At 53.5% G+C, this 25,397-nt stretch overlaps 2 protein-coding genes across 2 annotated transcripts; one reads left to right on the top strand and one right to left on the bottom strand.

Moving 5' to 3' along the window:
* Positions 1–2,014: 2,014 nt before the first annotated feature.
* ESPL1 (extra spindle pole bodies like 1, separase) lies at positions 2,015–25,246 on the top strand. The gene is given in 33 exon segments (XM_035707319.2): positions 2,015–2,173; positions 2,652–2,744; positions 2,907–3,815; positions 3,817–3,966; positions 4,433–4,537; positions 4,685–4,805; positions 7,566–7,702; positions 8,638–8,742; positions 8,744–8,832; positions 9,139–9,378; positions 9,608–9,752; positions 9,854–9,992; positions 10,187–10,326; positions 12,287–12,421; positions 14,018–14,137; positions 14,626–14,797; positions 15,073–15,201; positions 15,301–15,457; positions 15,945–16,054; positions 17,318–18,306; positions 18,722–19,058; positions 19,254–19,415; positions 20,021–20,234; positions 20,326–20,516; positions 21,056–21,183; positions 21,319–21,441; positions 22,692–22,847; positions 22,957–23,127; positions 23,252–23,356; positions 23,510–23,625; positions 24,282–24,365; positions 24,499–24,663; positions 24,904–25,246. Coding segments are annotated over 32 exon segments (6,327 nt in total). The 5' UTR covers positions 2,015–2,173; positions 2,652–2,663; the 3' UTR covers positions 25,106–25,246.
* On the bottom strand, positions 23,827–24,277 carry LOC112667191 (60S ribosomal protein L30-like). Its single transcript, XM_025458774.3, has one exon. It carries the CDS (start codon positions 24,187–24,189, stop codon positions 23,842–23,844), a length of 348 nt encoding a protein of 115 aa, XP_025314559.1. The 5' UTR covers positions 24,190–24,277; the 3' UTR covers positions 23,827–23,841.
* Positions 25,247–25,397: the final 151 nt, after the last annotated feature.

Below are 25,397 nucleotides of genomic sequence, written 5' to 3'. Positions count from 1 at the left end.
GAACTTCCTACGTCTTTAAGAAGAAGAGGAATAAAAAAGGATAAATTCTCTGCCCTCCCTCAAGGAGTGTAGAATCAAGTAGATGTAATAAATACATAGGAAGAAAGGCCTAGAACACTCCCTACACACATGTAAATAGGCACTGATTGCTAAGAAGAAATGAGTAGTGTGAGAATTGATGTATTCACTGGTCATTTAGGAAGACAAGACCTCTATTGGGTCCCTCACCCTGTGGAGATAGGTATGTAATGCCTATAATGTAATTTTGCACCAACATTAGTATTATTAGTCAACACTGAGATTCTTTGGTGATGTCCTTGTCTTTGCTTTTTAGAATAGTCTTCTCTGCTAGATTCCGAGCTCCTAAAAGAGGTTGATTATGACGAAGATGATGATGAATCAAGACGATGATTGGGGGGCACGGCTGGCTCAGTGAGAAGAGCATGCCAATCTTGATCTCGGGGTCCTGGGTTCAAGCCTCACCTTGGGTGTAGAGATCACTTAAATAAAACTTTCAAGCAAGCAAGCAAGCCTGATGATGATAGATAAGGACGAGTTATTCAGTAGAGGCCATCAGGAAAAAGTGAATTGGAAGACCAGAGTTTAGAAATGAGTTCTTTGGCGGAGAAGTAGTACTTAACAAACGTGAGCTATTAAAGACGGTGAAATACTCCAGTGAATACGTTTTCCCTTAACCCTCCCCTCTCCCTCCCCCACCAAGGAGCGCTGGATCCTCACACAATCCATCTGCTGGAATTGATGTAAAAGAGCAAGGCCGGAAGGCAGAGAGCTGGAAGCAGCCCTGGAACTCCTTTTTTCTTTTTTTCTTTTTAATTGGAGTTCAATTTGCCAGCATATAGCATAACACCCAGTGCTCATCCCACCAAGTGCCCCCCTCAGTGCCCGTCACCCCCACCCCCCGCCCTCCTCCCTTTCCACCACCCCTTGTTCATTTCCCAGAGTTAGGTGGCTCTCATGTGCTGTCTCCCTCACCTGATATTTTCACTCATTTTCTCTCCTTTCCCTTTATTCCCTTTCACTAATTTTTATATTCCCCAAATGAATGAGACCATATAATGTTTGTCCTTCTCCGATTGACTTATTTCACTCAGCATAATCCCCTCCAGTTCCATCCATGTTGAAGCAAACGGTGGGTATCTGTCGTTTCTAATGGCTGAGGAATATTCCATTGTACACATAGGCCGCATCTTCTTTATCCATCTTTGGATGGACACCGAGGCTCCTTCCACAGTTTGGCTGTTGTGGACATTGCTGCTAGAAACATCGGGGTGCAGGTGTCCCAGCGTTTCACTGCATCTGGATCTTTGGGGTAAATCCCCAGCAGTGCAATTGCTGGGTCATAGGGCAGGTCTATTCTTAACTCTTTGAGGAACCTCCAGTTTTCCAGAGTGGCTGCACCAGGTCACATTCCCACCAACAGTGCAAGAGCCTTCCCCTTTCTCCACATCCTCCCCAGCATGTGTGGTTTCCCATCTTGTTAATTTTCCCCATTCTCACTGGGGCGAGGTGGGATCTCATGGGGGTTTGGATTTGTATTTCCCTGATGGCCGGTGATGGGGAGCATGTTCTCAGGTGCTTGTTGGAGCCCTGGAACTCCTGTCAGTGCCCTCAGAAGATTCTACAGAATTCCAGGAAGGGCTACGCCCTATTTTCCCAGTAACCCAAACCGCATGAATTTCCAAGTAAGTTCTTTTTGTTGTCTAGCCTATTTCTCTCTCTTGAAATTTAAACTCTTTCTGAGCTCTGAAGATAAAGAGAAGGAGCAGAGAGCTGGCGCTCCCGATAGCCACTAAGCGACCTGCAGGTGAAGACCCGCGGCCTCGGCCCGAAAAAGTGGGGAAACCCGCGCCCCCAAGAGGCCTTAACGCCCACAGCAGCACGGCCCCGCGGCCGGCGTCACGTGCCGGCGCAGCGCAGCGGGTAAACTACAACTCCCATCGCGCCGCGCGGCACGCCGGCGTCGCAAAGCCTCTCGCTGATTGGTCAGTGGGGATATTTGAAAGGAGGGGCTGGCGCGGAAAACGAAGGTTGCGTCCTGGGATTCTTGCTGAGCGCTCGCCCCGGCGAGCGAGTCCTGGGCCTGGGAAGGAGGCGACCTGTGGGGCAGTGAGGCCTGGAGCTACTCGTGGGCGTGTGTTCGCGCCCCGGTGAGGTGGGGTCCGCGGAGCTGGCTGGAGGGAGAGGCGGGGCGGCCCCGCGGGGGAAGGTCGGGTGGACCTCGGGGCGTCCCGGCGGGCGCGGAGCTCGGTGCAGGCCTCGGGCATGGGGCTTGGGGTGATGGGCTGCGGCGGGAGGCTCGGGAGCCACCCGAGGAGGAAAGCGGAAGCGTCGGTTTATAGCGGAGCCCACTGTCCTGGCATGGGCTTTTCCCCACGATGGGATTTCTTTCCTTTTTTTTTTTTTTTTTTCAAAAGGTAAACTCTACACCTATCGTGGGGCTCGAACTCACGACCCGCAGATCAAGAATCATGTTCCACCAACTCTCACAGTCAGGCGCCCCTCAGACAGGATTTCTGATGGGATTCTTTGCCTTCCCCCGCCTTCCGCAGCCTTCACGCCCTTCTCCTGGCCTTCCTTTAGCTCCATTCTGAATCTTCTCCGCCTCCTCTAATCCTTCTCCTTTCCCCTAGCCCTCCCACGCCATGAGAAGCTTCAAAGGAATCGACTTCGGGACCTTGCTAAGCAACCCAAAGGAGGCTGAAGAATTGCTGCCTGACTTGAAGGTAGGGCTGCTTTCTGGTTCTGGGTACACCTGGCTTTTCAAGATGAGCTGTTTTGTTTTTGTCTTAAGAAACAGGTTAATCGGAGATCCCCTCCTGAGCAACCCCATGGCTAGTTCTCTTTCCCTACCTCGATATCCCAATCACACGTTCCTCTCCTCTTAGGAGTTCCTGTCCAAGCTTCCAGCTGGTTCACCCAGCTGCCGATCTGATGCCGAGAGGAGACGAGCATGTGATGCCATCTTGAGGGCTTGCAACCAGCAGCTGACAGCCAGGCTGGCTTGCCCTAGGCACCTGGAGAGTCTGCTGGACCTGGCAGAGCTGGCTTGCGATGGCTACGTGGTGTTCACCCCCCAGCGCTCACCCCTCTACCTGGAACGAATTCTCTTCATCTTTCTTCGGAACATTGCCACACAGGGAATCCCAGAGGCCACACTTCGATTCGCGCAGCCCCTCCATGCCTGTTTGGTGCAGTGCTCTCGCCAAGCTGCTCCCCAGGACTATGAGGCTGTGGCCCGCGGCAGCTTTTCTCTGCTTTGGAAGGCGGCAGAAGGCCTGGAGGATCAGCGGGCTGCATTCTCGGCTCGGCTGAAGGCCTTGAGTTTTCTGGTGCTCTTGGAGGATGAAAGTACCCCTTGTGAGGTTCCCTACTTTGCTTCTCCAACAGCCTATCGAGTGGCAGTTGCCCATCAGCTATTTGATGCCACTGGGCATGATCTGAATGAAGCAGATGCTGATTTCCTAGATGACCTGCTCTCCAGGCATGTGATCAAAGCCTTGGTGGGTGAGGGAGGGGGTCCTCCTGGTCCTCTCTCTCCCCAGAGGGCCCTCTGTCTCTTGGAACTCACCCTGGAACACTGCCGTCGCCTCTGCTGGAGCTGCCACCATGCCAAGGCTACCAGGGTAGTGGAGAAGGCCCACGAATACCTAAGGGACACCGATTTGGCCCCCAGCCTCCAGTTATGCCAGCTTGTGGTTGAACTGCTACAGACCGGGGAGGGAGAACCTCAGGCTCTGGCCAAGCTTCTGATCACGGCATCAACTATCCTGAACAACAGCGTGGAGGCCCCATCACCCACCTCTGCGGGCATTGTGTGACAGCTGCCAGTTCTTCCTCTCAGCCCTGGAGCGAGGCATCAAGAGGCGCTATGGACCTGATGCTGTTCTGGGCCTCTTTGCTTTTCTCAGGGGCTACTATTCTCTCATCCGGCAGCTGCAGGACAGTGTAAGTTAAAGACCCTTGAGGTGGGTTGGGAATGTGGTTCTGTAGACTGTCAGGCTAGGGTCTTTGGTAAGATCTGAACGCCTTGGCTCCCTCCTTGGTAAGCCATTCTCTGGATATGCCTAGCCTGCAGGCCAGTAGCCTAGTCTACCCTGAGAAGGCAATGGGCTCTCCTAATGTCCTTTATTTAAATAAATTAAAACAAAGATATTATTTATGTATTCATGAGAGACACGCAGAGGGAGAAGCAGGCTCCATGCAGAGAATCTGATATGGGACTCGATCCCAGGACCCGGGGGTCATGCCCTGAGCCAAAGGCAGACGCTCAACCACTGAGCCCCCCAGGCGTCCCTTCTAATGTTCTTCCTATTTTTCTGGGCCGAGTCAGCTTTCCAGGACTCTGGGCCGGTCTTCAGCTTGGAGCTCATGCTTTGTCTCTGCCCCTCAAACCAACCCTTTCCTTCCTCAGGTCGGTGGGGACTCCTCCAAGCAGCGGCAGTCTTTAATCCAGATGCAGTTTCAGGGACTTCATCTCTACACTGTAGTGGTTTATGACTTTGCGCAAGGCTGTCAGGTACAGTCTGGGAGTCAAAAAACCTGCACGGGTCCTGGGGCCCGGGGTTGCTCAGCTGCCCTTGTAGAGCTTTGGGGTGGCTTTGGCTTTGGCTTCGGGGTGGGGTTGATGTCACCTCTCACCCTCAAGCCCTTGTTACTTCTTCAGGTAGCTCAAGTGGCTGACCTGGCCCAGCTAGTGGAAAGTTGCAAATCTACTGTGGCCTGGATGCTGGAGGTCTTACAGAGCCTGTCAGGCCAAGAGCTGACTGACTACCTGGGCATGACTGGTTAGTGTCCTGGGGCCCAGATGCGCGGGGGAGGCTCGTCGCTCACTAGGTAGACAAATAGCATTTGCTGGATGGTTCTGACTACCGAGGGGGCTCCTTGTGGCTTGAGGAGGCAGTGGAAAAAAATGATTAGAAGTCCGAGTGACCCTACATTTAACAGCAGTAGAGAAGTAATGAGGTTAACTTATAATAGCAGATACAAGGTTTTCCCCATTGACTTTGTAATATGATTTGGTGTTGCTTTCATGAAAAGGTTTGTACCCAGGGATCCCTGGGTAGCTCAGCAGTTTAGCGCCTGCTTTTGGCCCAGGGCCTGATCCTGGAGTCCCGGGGTGAGTCCCATGTCGGGCTCCCTGCATGGAGCCTGCTTCTCCCTCTTCCTGTGTCTCTGCCTCTCTCTGTGTCTCTCATGAATAAATAAATGAAATCTTTATTTTTTTTATTTTGATTTTAAGCATGACATTTTAAAAAATTTTTATTTATTTTTCATGAGAGACACAGTGAGAGAGAGAGAGGCATAGACATAGGCAGAGGGAGGAACAGGCTCCATGCAGGGAGCCTGACATGGGACTTGATCCCAGGTCTCCAGGATCACGCCCTGGGCTGAAGGTGGCTGTAAACCGCTGAGACACCCGGGCTGCCCAAATGAAATCTTTAAAAAGAAAGAAAGAAAGAGACAAAAAGAGGAAGGAAGGAAGGAAGGAAGGAAGGAAAGAGAGAAAGAAAGAAAGAAAGAAAGAGATAGAAAGAAAGAGAGAGAGAGAAAGAAAGAAAGAAAGAAAGAAAGAAAGAAAGAAAAAGAAGGAAAGAAAAAAGGTTTATACTTGATATGTGACTTTATGACCTTTCTAGATGTTTAAATTTTTTTTCAAGATTTTATTTATCTGCGAGAGAGAGCACCAGCAGGAAGCAGAGATAGGGCAAAAGGAGAGGGAGGAGCAGACTCCCCACTGAGCAAGGAGCCCAATGCAGGGATCCCAAGACCCTGGGATCATAACCAGAGCCAAAGGCAGACGCTTAACCCATTGAGGCACCCAGGTGCCCCTTATATGTTTAAGTTTGGTTTTTTTTGTTTAAAGATTTTATTTATTTATTCATGAGAGACACAGAGAGAGAGGCAGGGACACAGGCAGAGGGAGAAGCAGGCTCCATGCAAGGGGCCCGACGTGGGACTGGATCCCGGATCTCCAGGATCACACCCTGGGCTGAAGGCAGCACTAAACCGCTGAGCCACCAGGGCTGCCCTGTGTTTAAGTTTTAAAGAACATTTATAACTTAAAAAACAAACGTGAAAATGCTTTAAAAATCAAACTGCACAAAAGGACTCAAAATCCAAAGTCACCCTCCCACTCATAGTCCTAGTCAACAGGTTCCCCTCTGCAGAGGCAATTATTAACCATTTTTTAGGTATGGTTCTACTAGAGATAGACTGTGTATATATAAGCCAAGCATATGTACTTCTCCCCACACTTTTAGTTGACATGAACAGACAGAAAAGTGCTAAGATCATAAATGTATGGCTTGATGGATTTTTTTTACAAAGTGAACATACTTTGTAACCAACATCTAGGTCAAGTAAGAGCATGACTTAGACCCTAGGAAATCCGTCCTTCTGCCTCACTTTTTGAGATCTCCCCCCACCTCAACAGCAACCATTCTCCCTACAGCATAGATTGGTTTTGTCTATTTTAATATTTTATAATACATTTCCCCCTCATTTTATAAAAAGCGTGGCTCATTAGTTTAAATTCTACAAACCCAATGAGTTCAATCATTGGAAGGTTTCGGAGAACTTTTCATATTCATATAGTCAGTGGTTGAACCTTCCCATTGAGATGAAAATATGATCAGGAGTCACAAAAATTACTAGCATGAGAATTCTTCCCAGAATATCGAAGACTGAATTTTTCCCCAACCATCTACGTTAATAGCCAGGAAGCTGTATAAACTAAAATTTAGGAAAATTTTATTCATCCAACAAATACCTATTGAGTACCTACCATGTGCTAAGCACTGTCCTGAGTACTTGGGTATATCAGCAAACAAAAGGTCCCTGCCTTCACGGAGCCACATTCCAGTTGGGGAGAATGATGATAAGCAATAGAATAATTATCAATATGTTAGCAAGTGATCAGATATGGCAGGAAAGGAATAGTAGAGCAGGATAAGAACGGGCGTTAGGAGTTCAGGGTGGATGAAGGGGCAAGTTCCTGTTTAAGGTAGGGTGGTCAGCGTAGGCCGCATTGAGAGGGTGACATGAGCAAAACTTGGAGGTTGGGATGAAGTTGACCATGTAGACACCCGGAAAAGGACACCATCCCTGGAGGATGTCAGGCCAAAGCCCTGAGCAGGAACTGGTCTGGTGTGTTCAAGGAATAGTAAGGAGACTACTAGTGTGGCTTCCGAGGAGTGAGGGCAGAAGGAGGTAAGGGACAGGCCAGCGTGTGTCCCCAAAAATGCTGCCCTTTAGAGCAAGATGAAAACAAAAATTGGCCTGCGAGGTGAGATGAACCCTATGTGGGAATGAGGACTCAGCTCTTAAAGACACAGGCCGAGGGGCTGGCAGGTGTGGGTTTGCTTTACTGGAATGAGGTCATGGAGTGACTTGCAGCAGGAAGGGGAGAGCTGCCCCCCAGCAGTAGGGGTTCCTGTCTGACCTGGTGGCTGCTGAGCCCACCAAGGTTGAGCTGCCCCCTACCGCCTCTCCAACAGGAGGAGCAGGGGGAAGTGTCCTCCTGACAACTGCTCTCTCACCTGCAGCCTCCTACACCAGTAACTTGGCCTACAGCTTCTATAGTCACAAGCTGTACGCCGAGGCCTGTGCCATCTCTGAGCCCCTCTGTCAGCACCTGGGCTTGGCGAAGCTGGGCACCTATCCTGAGTTGCCTCCTGAGAAGGTAGGAGGGCAGGAAGGGAGGTTCTGTGGGTGTCCTGAGCAGCATGAAAGAGCCCGGCCAGAGCTCAGCCTTGGAGTAGGGTGTTAGGAGCCATGTGTTGGCACCAGTACTGGGGGGCAGTGTGTTCCATGCCTCACTTGTACTGTTTCTAATGTTTTTTTAATTGTCTCACTTTTTATATTAAACCATGTCCCAAGTTGGTGGTTCTCAACCTGGGTGGTTGCACATGAGAATCACCTGAATTAGCCTCAAGCTGATTGCAGCAGAATCTCTGGTGCTAGAACCCAGGCATCTGGATATCTTCAAAGTTCCCCTAGGAGGTCCTTTAAGTAACCAGAGTGACAGCCACCCCCAGGATACCTGTGAAGGGACGGGTTGGCTAGATTGGCAGGCGCGATGGGTGGTGGAGGGCCTGGGGTTTCATCGTGAGTGAGGTCGATGAGGTGCTCAAGGATTCAAGGGAAGGCGTGATATCGGATTGGCATTTGGGGTTTCTCTGGCATTGTGGGGGCGAATGAACGGGGTGCAAGGACAACACTGGGCACCTGCACCGCTCTAGTGGCCTCGGCGGGAGAGAGGTGGTGTGAGGATTCCAGGATTAATCTGGCGAGTGAGGGGCTGTGAGGAAGGGAGAACAGTCCAGGAGGGCCTGGCATTTCCGACTGAGGAGAAGGCGCCGACCTGGGGAGAGGGGTTGCAGGAGGAGGAGCAGGTGTTCAGGGGCATGAACATAAGTATGGGGATGGGCTGGGCTTGAAGCCTCAGGTTGCAGCCCTGGGGTATTTAGTGGAAGGCCTCTTCTGCCTCGACTGGCTTGGGGTGGCTTGGGGCGGAGGCCCGCCTTGTGGTGGCCCCTGTGCAGGCCCCTGCCCGCCCACCCATTGTTGCAGCCTCATTGGTTCCTCCTTGCAGTTTGGTCTGTTTTCTCCGGTCAGTTGCACAGATGCTTCCGGCTGCACGGAGAGAGTTTGAAGAAACTGGGTAAGCAGGCCGAGGGCTGCACGATGGTGACTTTGTGGCTGGCGGCCCTGCGGCCCTGCTGGCCCCCAGCACATGGCTGAGCCAGTCACCTTCTGGGTTCGGGTCAAGATGGATGCAGCCAGAGCAGGAGACAAGGAGCTACAGCTGAGGTGAGGCGGGGAGAGGGACAACCCTGTTTGCTCGCTGGCTCGGGCTGGCATTTGGGATTCACAGTCCTGTTCATCCTTCCGTCTGGCAAAGGCACTGATATTCACTGTTATTCGTCAAGCGCCTACTGTTTGCCAGCTGCTGTGCTGGGTGCTGGGGGGGAACAGGGGCCACAGGCAGTGCTCTTGCTTCCATGACTGGAAACTTTGCAAGCTCACAGCAACCCAAGGCTGGGACTCCTTGGCACGGGGCGCAGGCTTCATGGTTCGCGGGCTCCCTGACCTGGGGCTGGGCCTGCCTTCTCTCAGGACCCTGCGAGACAGCCTGAGTGCCTGGGACCCGGAGACCCTGGTCTTCCTGCTGAGGGAAGAGCTGCAGGCCTATAAGGCTGTGCGAGCGGACACGGGGCAGGAGCGGTTCAACGTCATCTGTGACCTGTTGGAACTGAGCCCTGAGGAGACACCGGCTGGGGCCTGGGCTCGAGCCACCCACCTGGTGGAACTGGCTCAGGTGCTCTGCTACCACGACTTTGCCCAGCAGACCAACTGGTGAGGAGGCATGGCTGGGGATGCCACCCTTGCTTCTTGCCCTAGGTCCTCTTGCCCTCTTCAATGGCTGTTGCCCTCTCCGTGTCCCTGAGCATCTGCTGTGGTCACTCCTGTGGCCACAGGAGCTCATTCACAGGGTGGGGCCGGCTGTTCTGCAGAAGGCCCTTCCCAGGATGCTGTGGCAGGTACGTGTCGTGGGCCCTGGCTTCAGTGCCCCCTCTCCCTACAGCTCTGCCCTGGATGCTATCCAGGAAGCCCTGCAGCTTCTAGAGTCTGTGAGGCCCGAGACCCAGGCCCAGGATCAGCTTCTAGATGATAAAGCACAGGCCCTGCTGTGGCTCTACATCTGCACTCTGGAGGCCAAGATGCAGGAGGCAAGTGTGGCTCTGCACAGAACTGGGTACAGGGCCTGTTCTCCCCAGGGCCACGGTAAGCTGGTGCCAGCCCTGTTTTTCATCGTAATCTCCCCATCCAGGGTATCGAGCGGGATCGGAGAGCCCAGGCCCCTAATAACCTGGAGGAATTTGAAGTCAATGACCTGAACTATGAAGATAAACTGCAGGAAGACCGCTTCCTGTACAGTAACATCGCCTTCAACCTCGCTGCAGATGCTGGTGAGGGCTGTGAATGTGGTGTGGTGGGATACGGGCTCCTCTGTGGCTTCCTGCGAGCAAAATGGGGACCCTGGGGAGGGGAGAGGTGGGCCCGGAGGGTTGGGGGTGGGCACAGAGGGCAGAGGAAGAAGGCTGCGCTCTCCCCAGCTAGCCCACTCTGAGAGAATGGCTGGTCTCTGTCTTCTGACTCCTAGCTCAGTCCAAATGCCTGGACCAAGCCCTGGCCCTGTGGAAGGAGGTGCTTACGAAGGCACAGGCGCCTGCTGTCCGTTGTCTCCAGCAGACACTGGCCTCTCTGCAGACCCTAGCAGCCCTCTATCAGCTGGCGGCAAAGGTAACGGGGCAGGGTGCTAATACGGCCTAGAAGCCCAGCTCTTTCTTTCTCCTTCTTTGGCCTGGTAGCTGCTGAGAAACCATGTAACCCAATTGGGCTCTCCCACCAGCCTCCCTGAGTTGAAATCCAAGCTCCATCCTTTATGAGTAACTCGCCTTGGCACGTGACTTAACTTCCTAAGCCCAGAGTCCTTATCTCTCTAAAATGAGGACAGGAATAGTACAATAGTACCTGCGAGGACCGTGTCGTCAGCACTCAGCGAGATAACCCATGTTGTGCCTAAGTGCAATATTCAAATGTCAGCAATAACTTTATTAATGCTTAGATAGTTTGAGGCCCCTGTACTCAAACATACAGAGATACTTAGAGGCCCAGTGTTACACTTTTACATGCAGTGTCAGGCCGTTTCACAGACTCCCTGAAGCTCTTCCCTGGACGCCACATTCGGAACCTCCAAAAAAAGAACATTGCACGTCAAGGACCTTTGTTACTGTGGCCATTATCAGGCCATATTTCTAGCTTGAGGACTGTGGGAAGCTGCCTCAGCCCTGGACCCGAGTCTTGGCTTTACCCCACACCTGTGCTGTGAACTTGGACAAGTTGCTGAACTCATGTCATTCGTAATCTTTTAGGCTATAGTCCTCTATACAGTTCAGGTTAGGTTAGAGGCATTGTGAAGATTGAGTGGGTTGATGCACATGAACCTCTTTTTTTTTTTTTTTTTTTTGACAATCTGATATTTTTATTATGAGACTTTTTTTTTTTAAGATTTTATTTATTCATGAGAGACAGAGAGAGGCAGAGACACAGGCAGAGGGAGAAGCAGGCTCCCTGCAGGGGGCCGGATGTGGGACGCGATCCCAGGTCTCCAGGATCACACCCTCAGACGCTCAACTGCCCAGCCACTCAGGCATCCCTATTATGAGACTTTTGAAGTTTCATTTCAAGTTTTTTTTTTTTTTTTTAAGCACTCTCCACACCCAACGTGGGGCTCCAGCTCATGACCTCAAGTCAAGATCAAGAGCCCCATGTTCTTCCAACTGAGCCAGCCAGTTACTCCTTCAAATTTTTTTTAATTGAAATATAAATGACATACATTATATTCTTTTCAGGTGTACAACATAGTGATTTGGCAATTTCATATATTACTCAGTGCTCAACACCATGGGTGTGGTCACCATGCAACATTATCACAATATTATTAACTATATTCCCTATGCCGTACTTTTCATCCCTGTGACTTTTTTTTTTTTTAAAGATTTTATTTGGGACGCCTGGGTGGTTCAGTGGTTTAGCACCTGCCTTTGGTCCAGGGTGTGATCCTGGAGTCCCAGGATCAAGTCCTACATCAGGCTCCCAGCATGGAGCCTGCTTCTTCCTCTGCCCCTCTCTCTGTGTGTGTCTCTCATGATTAAATAAATAAAATATTAAAAAAAAAGATTTTATTTATTCATGAGAGACAGAGAGAGAGAGAGGCAGAGACACAGGCAGAGGGAGAAGCAGGCTCCACGCGGAGAGCCCAATGTGAGGCTCAATCCCCGGACCTGGGATCTTGACCTGAGCCAAAGGCAGACGTTCAACCGCTGACCCACCCAGGCGTCCCATCCCTGTGACTTAAATCTATTTTATAACTGGAAGTTTGTGCGTCTGGATCCCCTTCTCCGATGTTGCCCATGCCCCCACCGTCATGGAAACCTCTTAGCACGGTTCTGGTCCATAATAAGCTCTCAGTAAATCCCAGCTGTTGATGCTGACTGGCACCTAAGCTTTCAAACAGGAGGGTAATTGGTGGTAAGCTCTCATCTCAGGCTCCTTGAGGGTGGCGGAGGGTTACTATGTGTGTAGCCACACTCCATCCAGGCTCTGAGGTTGGATCAAGGTCTCAAAGGGTTGGGGAGCTGAGGGTAAACATGGAGGTTTGAGCAGGAACCAGGTAAACTTCCCACTTCTGGCCGACCAGCCCCTGCAGGCCCTGGAGGTCCTCCAGCTTGTTCGGATCGTCTCCCAGAGGTTGGAAGATCACGCAAAGGCAGCTGGCTCCTCCTGCCACACTACCCAGCTGCTCCTGACGCTCGGCTGTCCCAGCTATGCCCAGGTGAGCACCCAGCCAGCCAAGCCTGGAGCTGCAGGCGGGATCCAGCTTTAGGAACCCATTTTTTCCCTGAGAAGATAAGATACTGAAGGGCCATCTTCCCTGCCTTCGACCACCACTTCCTGCTGGAAGATCGTAAAGCGTGGAGTGGTTGGGAGGCAGCTGTGGGAAGAGGAAGTGTCTTTCCTTCTCACCGCCAAAGCATTGTTCACTAAGTCTTACAGATCCTGCCCCAGGAATAGGCCGCTAATCCTGTATTTCCCCGCCGCTTGCCCTGGTCGCTCTCTGCTCGTGTAGGACTGTGCTGCCACCACCTAGCTGGGCTCCCTGCCCCCAGCTTCTCCCTCCTGCACTTGGTCTTCTAACTGCTGCTGACATGATCTTCTTAGGCACAGATCTGGTCTTGTCTTTCTTCCTGCTGATGGGATTTCATTGGTTTCTTCATTACCTGAAGGATGCTGTCTACACTCTTTGCTCGGTGTTGCACACCTGGCTCACTTTCCCTTGCTCCCCCACCCCCCGTGGGACGGACGTCCATCCGCACCAGTTACTGTACAACCTTGTATGTGCCTCCCTCTGTGGTTGTGTCAGCTCCTCCACCCTGAATGCACCTCCCCACCCTCATTGTTCATCCAGCCGACTTCTACTTTCTTTTCAAGGCCTAGCTCGATCGCCCTTCCTTCATGAAGTACTTTATACATCGTCTTCTTCAAGGGCAAAATCCTCTACTTTCCCTGGGTCCCCACGTATCTTGATCACACAGTGTGCCTGCATCCCATGGCACTGCAAGCTATTGGATGGAAAGTCTTGCTTTTTTTCTTAATTAAAAAAAATATATATATATATATTTTTTTAAATATATATTTTTTGGGTGGGAGGAGGGACAGAGGGAGAGAATAGAATAGAATCTTAAGCAGGCTCCAAACCCAGTGTGGAGCCCAATGTGGGGCTCGATCTCAAGACCTTGAGATCATGACCTGAGCCAAAATCAAGACGCTTAATTGACTGAGCCACCCAGGTGCCCCTTTAATATTTTAAAGTAATCTCCACACCCAGTGTGGGGCTGGAACTCATAAGCCACAGATCAGGAGTCCCACACTCCCCTGACTGAGCCAGCCAGGCACCCTAGGTCCTGCTTCTTGCTTCCTTTTTTTTTTTTTTTTTTTAAAGATATTATTTATTTATTCATGAGACACAGAGAGAAAGAGAGAGGCAGAAACACAGGCAGATAAAAAAAAAAAAAAGACACAGGCAGAGGGAGAAGCAGGCTCCATGCAGGGAGCCCGACGCAGGATTTGATCCCGGGACCCCAGGATCACGCCCTGAGCCCAAGGCAGACGCTCAACTGCTGAGCCCCCCAGGGATCCCTCCTGCTTGCTTCTTCCTCAGCTTGTGTTTCTAGCGTAGGGGTTAACGGGAAAATGCTAACTGAACGTTTTAGCGAGTGAATGAATAACTCTCGTATAGGTTATAATATTTGAAATCCTATTCGGTTGTATGTGTCTGCATCTCACTTGCAAGTGCTTTACTCCACTTAAATGTGAAGTCCGGCGGCCTCTCCTCGCCAGCGTGCTCACACACCCCGCGGTTATTCCTTAGCTGCACCTGGAAAAGGCAGACGCCAGCCTGAAGCTTCTGGATCACACCACTGACACGTACTTGCTCCTTTCGCTGACCTGTGACCTGCTTCGAAGTCACCTCTACTGTGTTCACCAGAAGGTATATCTCACTTTCTCAATCCCCAGCGTTCCCAGGTAATGGGAGGGTTCCAGGGTTTTCGTGATTCTTGTACGGCTTCTGAGATTGCCCTGGAGCTCGGCGAGGACCCCTGACCCTGAGAGGCCGCTGTTTCCCAGCCTTGGCACCCCACCCCTGCCATGGAGTGTCCCCCGCGCTCCTCTAGGAGACGCGTCGCCTGCCCCTTCTCTCCCGGTTTCCTCAGTCGCACCGTCTGGCCCCATGACTAGAAACTGGGATGACCGCGGTCTTGGGCAGGCGCTGGAGCCTAGGGTGGGAATCAGGTGGGGTGTGGAAGCCCCGAGGCTCCCCAGGACCCCGCGGTGGGACTGGCTGACCGCACGAGCCCCGTCAGACTAGTCTTCTCCGCGGTCGTTATCGTTCTCGAAAGCGAGGCCCAGGCCGGAGGGTCCCCGGGGCGTCCCAGGCTCTCCGTGGCTGATGGCACTTTGCTCCCTCCCGCCCCCCAGGTGCCCGAGGGCGCCGCTCTGCTGCTGTCCGTGCTGCGGGACCCCGCCCTCCAGCGGCCGTCCAAGGCCTGGTATCTGCTGCGTGTCCAGGCCCTGCAGCTGGTGGCCTGCTACCTCAGCCTCTCGTCACACAGCCTGCCGGCCCCCCTGCGGGAGCAGCTCTGCACCCAAGGTGACGAGGCAGGGTGGGCGCTGGCCTGGGCCTTCGTGGTCAGATCGCGTGGTTAGTCTCTCCAGGCTCGTCCCGAGCCTTTGTCCACACAGCCGGGGCCAGTGTAGGCCCGGGGCGGCGTGTGAGCATCTCTTGGCTAGAATGCTCTTCTGACGGGGGACCTGAGGCCCCGTGCGGCCAGAGGGAAAGGGCTCTGGGCACAGGAGGAGCGGCCGCGAGCCTTAGCAGGTGGTAGCAGTCGTGGCTGCCGCATCTCCTGTCCCTGTCCCGCACAGGCTGGCAGACACCCGAGATCGCACTCATCGACTCGCATAAGCTCCTCCGAAGCATCATCCTCCTGCTTATGGGCAGCGACGTGCTCTCGACGCAGAAGGCAGCTGTGGAGACCCCGTTCCTGGACTCCGGTGAGCCTGAGGCAGGGAGCCGGGGCCTGAGGGTGCGAGCGGCCGTCAGGAGCCGGGCTGCAGCCCAGTGACAGTGGGCCCGTCTCTCCTTCGCTACAGGGGAAAATCTGGTTCAGAAGTGGCAGGTTCTGACCGAGGTGCTGAGCTGCTCAGAGACGCTGGTCTCCCGCCTGGGCCAGCTGGGCAGCGTGAGCGAAGCCAAGGCCTTTTGCTTGGAGGCCCTGAAACTCACGACGAAGCTGCAGATGCCACGCCAGTGAGTACAGGGCGGGAGGCTGAGGCCAGAACCCGGGTGCCCACACGCTGGACCCGGGTGCCCACCCTCTCCCACAGACGAGCACGTCCTGGACGGGCTGGGAGAACGTGTTCCGTGGCTAAGGGAGTGGGGCCTGTACATGTTCACATCCCGTAGGACTTTTCACATCCTTAAACAGGCTAATCCGCGCAGTAACTCCAGAAGGGAGATGGCGAACATACCGTGTTTCCCTAAATCTCTTTGCCACAGACTTTTTTTCTTCTTTTTTTGCGGATTGCCATTTGAGAAATCCTGTCCTCATGAGCAAGGATGACTTGGGATGACAAAGCAGCATAGAGGGTTTTTCTCCCAGGGAGCCATGAAGTCAGCTGGAGGCAGGAAAGGCCTTTCAGAGGCAGGAGACCGCCGTGGCTCCGCCTGTGAGAGGGGCCGAGAGGCAGACCCGGCAAACAGGCTTGCGAGGGTGGGTTGTCACCTCCTCTCCCAGGTGCGCCCTGTTCCTGGTGCTGAAGGCGGAGCTGGAGCTGGCACGCAACGACCTCGACCTCTGCCAGTCGGACCTGCAGCAGGTTCTGTTCTTGCTGGAGTCTTGCACAGGTGAGCAGCTGTGCCACGGGCGGTGGTCAGTGTGTGGTGCCTGGGAAATCAGAGACTGACCTCTGGTCCCTGGGGCGAAGCTCCTCCTCCTAAAGTCAGACCACTGGTCTCCCTCCTTCAGATGGCTTGTCCATGACGAACCCTTCCTGGCTCTAGTTTTCCACACTAATACATTTTGGTTATTTAAATTTTTTAAAGATTTTATTTATTCATTTAGGAGACACAGGGAGAGGCAGAGACACAGGCAGAGGGAGAAGCAGGCTCCCTGCGGGGAGCCCGATGCAGGACTCTATCCCAGGATCCTGGGATCACAGCCTGGGCTGAAGCCAAACGCTCAACCACTGAGCCACCTAGGTGTTCTTAAATTTTATTTTTTAATTAAAAAAAATTTTTTTTTTAATTTTATTTATTTATGATAGTCACCACAGAGAGAGAGAGAGAGAGAGGCAGAGGGAGAAGCAGGCTCCATGCAGGGAGCCCGACGTGGGATTCGATCCTGGGTCTCCAGGATCGCACCCTGGGCCAAAGGCAGGCGCTAAACCACTGCGCCACCCAGGGATCCTAAAAAAAATTTTTAAGTAGGCTCCATGGCCAGCATGTGGGGCTCGAACTCACGACTCTGAGATCAAGAGTGGCATGCTCCACCAGCCTAGCCAGCCAGACGCTGCTGCCTGTTTACAATTCATTTAAATAAAATTTCAAATTCATTTCCCCAGCCACTTGCCGCGTTTCATGTGCTCAGTAGCCTCATGGACAGCACAAATGTAGCATCCTTGGAGGGCTTAAGTTAATAACAAAATCGCTTATTTATAGTACATTTTTTTCTTACCAACCACTTTTACCTCTGGTATTTCATTTGACCCACACAAAAACCTGGAAAGTCAGGTAGACACATAGATTTTTTTTTTTTCATTTGTAAAATGAGGAAGTTGAGAAATTCAGTGTTTGGGGCCAGGATCATGGGCCTCGAGGGGGCGGGAGCCAGGATTGAGACGTGGGCCTCCTGGCACCAGCCTGCTATCCTGAGCCACGCAGCCGCCTCACCTGCAGGGATGGGGGCTTTGTGGGCTCTGTTAATCCATGTGGAATGGGATTTTATTGGAAAAAATAATAAGCCATATTAACGTTTAGTATGTTTGCACAGTAACCAGTACAAGTAGTTAGTAAATAACACCGATGTTAGGGAGTTGGGCCTCGGGGTGGCTCAGGAAGCCCTTGGTATGACTTCTCCCAGTTGTGTAATTCTGGTTCCACTCTTCCCAGACTTTGGGGGACTAGCCCAGCCCCTGGACTCTGTGAAGAAGGTGCACCTGCAGAAGGGCAAGCAGCAGGCCCAGGCACACCGTCCTCCGGAGCTTCCAGAAGAGGAGCCCTTCCTCAGAGGCCCTGCTCTGGAGCTGGTAGCCACTGTGGCCAAGGAGCCTGGCCCCGTAGTGCCTTCTACTAACTCTTCCCCTATCCTGAAGGTGAGGACCCCGCCCAGCGCCGGCTTCCTGACCCACCTGCCCACGTGTGACTGCCTCCTCTGTGCCAGCCCTGTCCTCTCGGCAGTCTGTCTGCGCTGGGCATTGGTCACCGCGAGGGTGCGGCTGGCCACGGGCCATCAGGCCCAGGGTCTGGATCTGCTGCAGGCCGTGCTGAACGGATGCCCTGCAGCCACCGAGCGCCTCACCCAAGCTCTGCAGGCTTCCCTGAATCACAAAGCACCCCTGTCCCCTGTCCCGAGGCTTCTGGATGAGATCCTGGCTCAGGCCTACACACAGCTGGCACTGGAGGGGCTGAGCCGCCCGTCAAACAAGAGCCTGGGGAAGGTCCTGCAGTCAGCGCTGAGGTTTGTGGCAGCGCAGGCTCCCCACCTGGAGCCTTGGCGAGCCAGCCTGCTCTGGGTTCGGGCCCTGGCAAAGCTGGCTGCCCTCAACTGTTGCGCGGCCCAACTTTTTGCAAGCTCCTGGGGCTGGCAGCCCCCGTCCGTGAAATCGCCCCCAGGCTCAGAGCCGTCTAAGCCTCGGAGTCAAAAACATTCTGGAAGAGAGCATCAGCAGGCAGCCTCTTGCACCCCGTCCCTCCGTAACACCTCTCTGAAAGGTCCGGAAGGTGGAGGACTGCCCTGCACACCTAAGCCCCGGGGCCAGGCCAGGCAGGCAGGCCCTCGTGTCCCTTTCACCGTGTTTGAGGAAGTCCTCTCTACAAAGAGCAAGCCTGAGGTTCCCAAGGCCCCCAGGGTACAACAGAGGGTCCAGACGCGACTCAAGGTGAGGTGGGACCGTGGCTCGCCGGTGTTGGGGTCAGGTGGGTGGTTCTGGAGAATTCTGCAGAGCAGGTGTCTCCGTGGGATAGCTTCCCAGGGCCCAGTGGGACTGTTAGCTTTGCTGTTGCCTGCAGGATCCTACATCTTCTACAGGACAGTCCTTTGTTTCAGACAGAAGCTGCTTTCCTTGACTCTCTGGTTCCTTTCCGTTTTCATCCTTCCTCAGCTTCTGTTCCCTCCTCCTCTCCCTCCTTGCACACCCAAGTCCCTGCCCGAGATCCAGCTCCCTGCCCTAGATCAAGCATGGTGGGTGTCCGTGTGCCCCAAAGGCCTCTGCGATAGCGCCTCCGCAGTGCCACCTGCTGGCGCGGTCTTGTCACTGAGGCCCTTGGCCCTTCTGTCTTTCCCGCCCATCCCAGGTGAACTTCAGCGATGACAGTGACTTGGAAGACCGGGTCTCAGTTGAGGCACAGCTTGCAGAGGGGCCCAAGAGACGGGGCACTGCTTCCCAGGGCCGGGGCCGGGCCAGGAAGGGCTCGGGCTTGAAGACTGTTTCAGTGGCAGCCCCAGCTAGTGCCCCCCGGCGCCCTGGCCTCAGTGGCAGGAGCCAGAGGGCCAAGAAGGTGACACCAGGGCACCGTGAAGAGCTGGGCCCTGAGATCATGAGGACCATCCCCGCGGAGGAAATGACTGACGACCAGATGGAACTGAGCTTTGAGATCCTTAGGGGCTCTGATGGAGAAGACTCTACCTTAGGTACGATGGCAATGGGGGAAGGGAGAAGGCACGTACATTTTTAGGGGGTTACTCCAGGACCGAAGCACAAGAAAGAACTGGCGCCAAAGACAATACAGAAATAAAGCTTTTTTCCTGGCTCTGGGACTGGATCCTAGAAAGGACAAAGGGGATGGCAGGAGGAAGGAAATACAAAAAGTCCCGTTCTCTCCTCAGATGGGAAGGCACCCGCTCCAGGACCTGACACGGCCATAGGCGAATGTGAGGTGTTGAGACGTGATTCCAGCAAAGAGGAGCTGCCCATCCCACGCCCAGACAAGGAGAGAGACAAGGACTTCGGTCCTCGGCTCCGGCTCCCCTCAGCCCCTACAGCCATTGGTGAATACGCTGACTGCAGCGGTCTGGTCACTTGGAGAGGGCAAGCCTCTGGGGCTCTTGATCCTCATGCCCTTCTAGTCTGTCCACGGTTCTGTCTGTGGATCCCCATCTACATCTGGTCGCCTTGGAACCTGGGTTTCAATCCCTGCAGTCTCCACTAGCTGTGCACAAGTCACTCCGCCTCTCTGAGCTGCTATTTACTTTACCTATAAAATGGGGTTTGGGAAGATGGAGTGAGTTGATGTGAGTCTCGTATCATCCCACTTGGCATGTTGCCCTTCATAAATGATAGCTTTTCTTTTTTAAGATTTTAAGATTTTATTTATTCATGAGAGACAGAAAGAGGCAGAGACACAGGCAGAGGGAGAAGCAGGCTCCCTATGGGAAGCCTGATGCTGGACTCGATCCCAGGACCCCGGGGTCACACCCTGGGCCAAAGGCAGATAGATGCTCAACCACTGAGCACCACCCCCAGGCATCCCAATAGCTTTTATTATCCAAGTGGGAGAGGAGGTAGGGCCTTGGAAAGCTGGAACTTTCGTGGAAAGTTCAACCAGCTAAGAGGTACAGGACTCCTCTACAGCAAGTATTCCAACTTCCTGTAGGTGTGTCCACCCTGGATTCCATCTGTGACTTGCTGACCGTTGCTTTCCGTGGGGTGAGTCACTGCCCTCCGAGTGGGCTCTATGCTCATCTCTGCCGCATCCTGGCTTTGTGCTTGGGGCACCGGGATCCCTGTGCCACTGCCTGCCTCGTCACCGAGTCTGTGTCCATCACCTGTCGCCACCAACTGCTCACCCACCTCCACAGGCAGCTCAGGTGAGTCCCTGAGGCCCTTGCCGAGGCAGACAGGAAGGAGGCTTTGGGTTTTGGAGGAGGGAGAAGTCACCCGTGCTTGTGTTGCCCGCAGCAAGGCCCAGAAGCACCGGGGATCACTCGAAATGGCAGAGGAGCTACAGAGGCTGAGCCTGGAGGAGAAGCCTAGAGATGTCCCCCTGGCCCGCATCCAGCACCTCTTTTCCTTCGGGGCTTCGGGTTCCGGTCAATTCCCTGAGCCCGAGAAGGAGAGTTTCCAGGAGCGCCTGGCGCTCATCCCCAGGGGTATGGCCGCAGGCTTCGGCTGGCTCTTCTGTCCCTGTCTGCCTCTTACTAAGGAGTTAGGTGAAGGAGCTTAAGGCATTCGTTAATATAGATCTGTGATGTTTATGGAAGGACGTTCATACTTTCTCATTGATTAGTCATTTTGTTACTCTCACCAGAGACAAATACCCTAAATCTGAAGGTTTTTTTTTTTTTTTTTTCCTCCTTTAACCTCAGTTTTGAGTTTCTAGCACATTCAGTGCCTTTCTTCAGGGCTAAGTTCAGGTGTCCAGAGTCTCCCTGTGCTCATGGAAAACATGTTAGCAGATTTGCATGCCTCCCTCTGTTTCTCTGAGGGACACAAAGTAGTACGAGATGTGGACTGTGGCCACAGGAAGCCGTTAGGGCAAGGGAGAGCTCCTTGAACTCTAGTGACGAGGAAAGAGTTCTTGGAGTTGTTGGGAGTTGTCTTGAGTGACGGCTAGGAATTGAGTGCAGAGCATAGAGAAGGGAATTCCTCGTGAGAGCCGAAATGACCCAGGGTATGCTCTGTGTGTCAGGCGTGACTGTGTGTGTGTTGGCTCTGGCCACGCTCCAGCCTGGAACTGTGGGCAACACCCTGCTGCTGACCCGGCTGGAAAAAGACAATCCCCCAGTCACTATGCAGATCCCCACTGCCCAGAGCAAGGTAGGTTTCCTGGGTCGGCAAGCAGAGTTGGGCTGGGGTGGGCTGCTGGTCCGGCTGCTCACATTCTGTAGCCGGGGGATGGAGAGACGGTGATCCCGAGGACCAGGAGAAAGCTCACAATCCCATTTCCCCAAGCTTCCTCTGAGCGCAGCCCTGAAAGAGTTCGACGCCATCCAGAAGGAACAGAAGGAGAACAGCAACTGTACAGACAAACGAGAATGGTGGACTGGGCGGCTAGAACTGGACCACAGGATGGAGGTGTGTGTCCCCAAGGTGGAGTCAGGTCAGGCCTGCCCTGGGAGTGGCCCTGGGGTATCAGTGTCTTCTCTCTCGGGGCAGGGGATGGGGGGGTGTTTCTGTCAAGGGCCAATGCTGAGTTACCTCAAGTCGTCCTTTCTGGAAACATAGGCCTAAATTTAAAAATGATGTCACCTGGGAAAGACTGTAAACAGGAGCCCAAAACCTGAAGGTGCAGTGGTACCAGAACGTTTAGAGACACATACAAGGAGGGATGCCTGGGGGGGCTCAGCGGTTGAGCGTCTGCCTTCAGCTCAGGGCGTGACCCCGGAGTCCCGGGATCGAGTCCCACGTCAGGCTCCCCTTAGGGAGCCTGCTTCTCCCTCTGCCTGTGTGTCTGCCTCTCTCTCTGTCTCTCTCATGAATAAATTAAAAAAAAAAAAAAAAGATATATACAGGGAAAGGAATATAAGCCCAAGTGTCAGCTTCCTGGGTTTAGCTTTCATTGCCTGCCTGTTTGCATTTGTCAAAACGTGGTGATATGCAATAAATCATCTCATCTGTCCTCAAAGTCTCAGCAAATGAAAAACATTTCTAGCTTCTTGCCTTTTTTTTTTTTTTTTTTTTTTGAGGGGGAGAGAAGAGGGGAAGGGGAGTAGAGGGAGAGAGAGCATCTTAATTAAGTAGAGCCCGATGTGGGGCTCCGTCTCAAGACCCTGAGATCAGATTGACGTGAGCCAAAACCAAGAGTCAGATGCTTAACCAGCTGCACCACCCAGGCGCCCCGGGAGAGAGAGGGAATCTCAAGCAGGCTCCACACCCAGTGCAGAGCCCAACCCAGGGAGATCCTGAGATCATGACCTGAGCCGAAATCAAGAGTCAGATGCTTAACCGACTGAGCCACCCAGGTGCTCCTCTAGGTTCTTACCTTTTTAACTGGCGGAAAATAACACAAGACAAATACACACGTTAGAAACCCCATTTCCAGGGGATCCCTGGGTGGCGCAGCGGTTTGGCGCCTGCCTTTGGCCCAGGGTGTGATCCTGGAGACCCGGGATCGAATCCCACGTCGGGCTCCCGGTGCATGGAGCCTGCTTCTCCCTCTGCCTGTGTCTCTGCCTCTCTCTCTGTGTGTGACATAAATAAATAAATAAAAAGAAGCTGAAAAAAAAAAAAAAAGAAACCCCATTTCCTCATATCCAAAATGTTGGCGTCCGGGGGGCCAAGAGACTCCACTCCTCTGACTGGAGGATCTGTTCTTCCTCATTCAGGCTCTCATCACTTCCCTGGAGAAGCATGTGTTGGGCTGCTGGAGGGGACTGTTGCTACCATCCAGTGACGACCCTGGCCCTGCACAGGAGGCCTCCCGCCTACAAGAGTTGCTGCAGGAATGCGGCTGGAAATATCCTGACCCAACTCTGCTGAAAGTGAGTGGAGACATCAGGGAAGGGGATGGAGCTCAAATGAATTCTTGCCCACGTGCCATCGTAACTGGAGGTGGGAGCCGTTGCGCTCACTGACCACGTTCCCCTGCAGATCATGCTCCATAGTGCCAGAACCCTTGCTCCCGAGGACATTCAGACCCTGGCCTATGGGCTGTGCCCAGCCCAGCCAGAACGAGCCCAGGAGCTTCTGAGTGAGGCCGTAGGACGTCTGCAGGGTCAGACGGTACCAAGCAACAGGCACCTTGTCTTAGTGCTAGACAAGGTAAGGAGCTAGGGCTGGAGGGGTGGTGTCTGGTGGGCGGTGGGTACCGACTCCCCCCTCATGCCCCTCTGGACGCTTATGCATCCTGGCTAGGGAGAGTAATCCGTGTGTGCTTTCTGCCCAGGACCTGCAAAAGCTGCCATGGGAGAGCATGCCCAGCCTCCGGGCGCTGTCCGTCACTCGGCTGCCCTCCTTCCGCTTCCTACTCAGTTACTCCATCATCAAAGAGGTGGGGTTCAGGGGGTGAGGAATGACTGATCGAGGGAGGTCTTGGGAGACAGGAATGGGTCTTAGGGACCGGTGGCTCATTCGTGAAAGGGCTTTGGAGTTTGCTGAAGGTTGAGCCAGACCAGGGTCCTGACCACCAGTGTCTTCTCCTCAGTCTGGGGCCTCGTCAGTGCTAAGCCAAGGGGTGGATCCACGCAATACCTTCTATGTCCTGAACCCTCACAATAACCTGTCCAGCACAGAGGAGCAATTTCGAGCCAATTTTAGCAGGTCAGTGGGATAAGAGTAAGAGAGGGGCTGGGGGCGGGTAGAGACAACGTAGAGGGGCAGTATGCCCTTTTCGCCTCCGGAATCACGTATTGCAGCCCACCTTCTCCTGGTATTCCCTCTGCTGACTCCATTTCTTTTCTTTTTTTTTGTTTTTTTTTAAAAAAAAACAAAAAACAAGGTCTGGCCAGTTTTATTAAAGAAAAATTTTTGCGTGATTTACTTTCCACCCGTCTGTTCTGGCATGCTTCTAATGATATCAGAATCACCTGGATCCATGATAGCCAGTGTGCATACTCTGTAGCATTTCCCACACGCTGTGCCCAATTCAGTATTACTGCCACTGTAGTGATGGACACCAGTTTTGGCCAACATGGCGTAGTATTCTATTTCAGATTTCCTCAAAGCCGGGCAGTTGTCGGCCAGGATGACCAGTTTCGCTTTGCCGTGTCTGATCATTTTCAGGGTCTGCTTGTACCCCAGCACGTACTTTCCACTTTTCATAACCGGTTGGAGCCTAGAGTTGATCGACTCCAGCGACTTTTTTGTCTTCTTTGCGGCCACCATCTTCCTGCCTTAGATGCGGGACGACCCCAACCAACAGCAGCCGCCAAAATGGCCCGCTGACCCCAATTCTAATCCCTACCTTTTCTCTGCAGTGAAGCTGGCTGGAAAGGTGTGGTTGGGGAAAGGCCAAGCCCAGAACAAATACAGGCGGCCTTGACGGAGCACGACTTATATATGTGAGTGCTTAAGGCAGGGACGGGAGCGGGGGTATCACCGTGGCCTGCTATGGGGCCTTAAAGGACGCCCCTGAAGACATGGCCGAGGCCGGGTACTGCTGGGTCAGACTCATCTCCCGTCCCTCTGCCTTAGCTACGCAGGGCACGGGGCTGGGGCCCGCTTCCTGGACGGACAGGCCGTCCTCCGGCTGAGCTGCCGGGCGGTGGCCCTGCTGTTCGGCTGCAGCAGCGCGGCCCTGGCTGTCCACGGGAGCCTGGAGGGAGCTGGCATTGTGCTCAAGTACATCATGGCCGGCTGGTGAGTCTTGAGGGCCCAGCCCAGGTTCCTTCCCCGGCCTGAACCCTAATGCCCCACTCTCCTCGCGTTCTAGTTCTCTGACATGTGGGGGCCTCAAGCCTTTGCCCTCCTCTACCCTCCTGGAACTGTGGACCAGGCACTTCCCACTGGCTCACTCCGCTTTCCTCACCCACCATCAGCAGTCGCGTTTGCCCGCGTGTTACGGCCCTCACTTTGCAGCTCTTCCTTGTCTTTTCCCAGTCCCCTGTTTCTGGGTAATCTCTGGGACGTGACTGACCGAGACATTGACCGCTACACGGAGGCTCTGCTGCAGGGCTGGCTGCGGGCAGGCCCAGGAGCCCCGCTTCTGTACTACGTCAACCAGGCCCGCCAGGCTCCCCGACTCAAGCATCTTATTGGGGCTGCACCTGTGGCGTACGGCTTGCCCGTCTGCCTGCGGTGACCCCCTGGAGCTGCCCCAGCGCCCTCAGGAGCCACGTGACAGTTCCACATCCTCTTAGATATTTTAAGTGATTTTTCTGTGTTTTATATGAAACATTTCCCTTTGACTTAACCTTAATATAATAAAGTTGTAATACTTCAACCCTGTTCCGTGGGGTTCATCCCACTGCGTGGCGGAAGGGGTGAGAACCTTGCAGGAGTTCAAGTCTGAGACTGTGGGGAAGAGGCGAAAGCACAGGGCGAAACTGGCCCGGCTTGGCGCCGCGGACAAAGCTGAAGGAGAACAGGATCAA

The sequence above is a fragment of the Canis lupus genome, chromosome 27 (assembly GCF_003254725.2).
Source record: "Canis lupus dingo isolate Sandy chromosome 27, ASM325472v2, whole genome shotgun sequence".
Lineage (NCBI taxonomy): Eukaryota > Metazoa > Chordata > Mammalia > Carnivora > Canidae > Canis > Canis lupus.
Note: the sequence above shows the minus strand (reverse complement) of the source record. Positions and strands in the feature narration are given on the sequence as shown.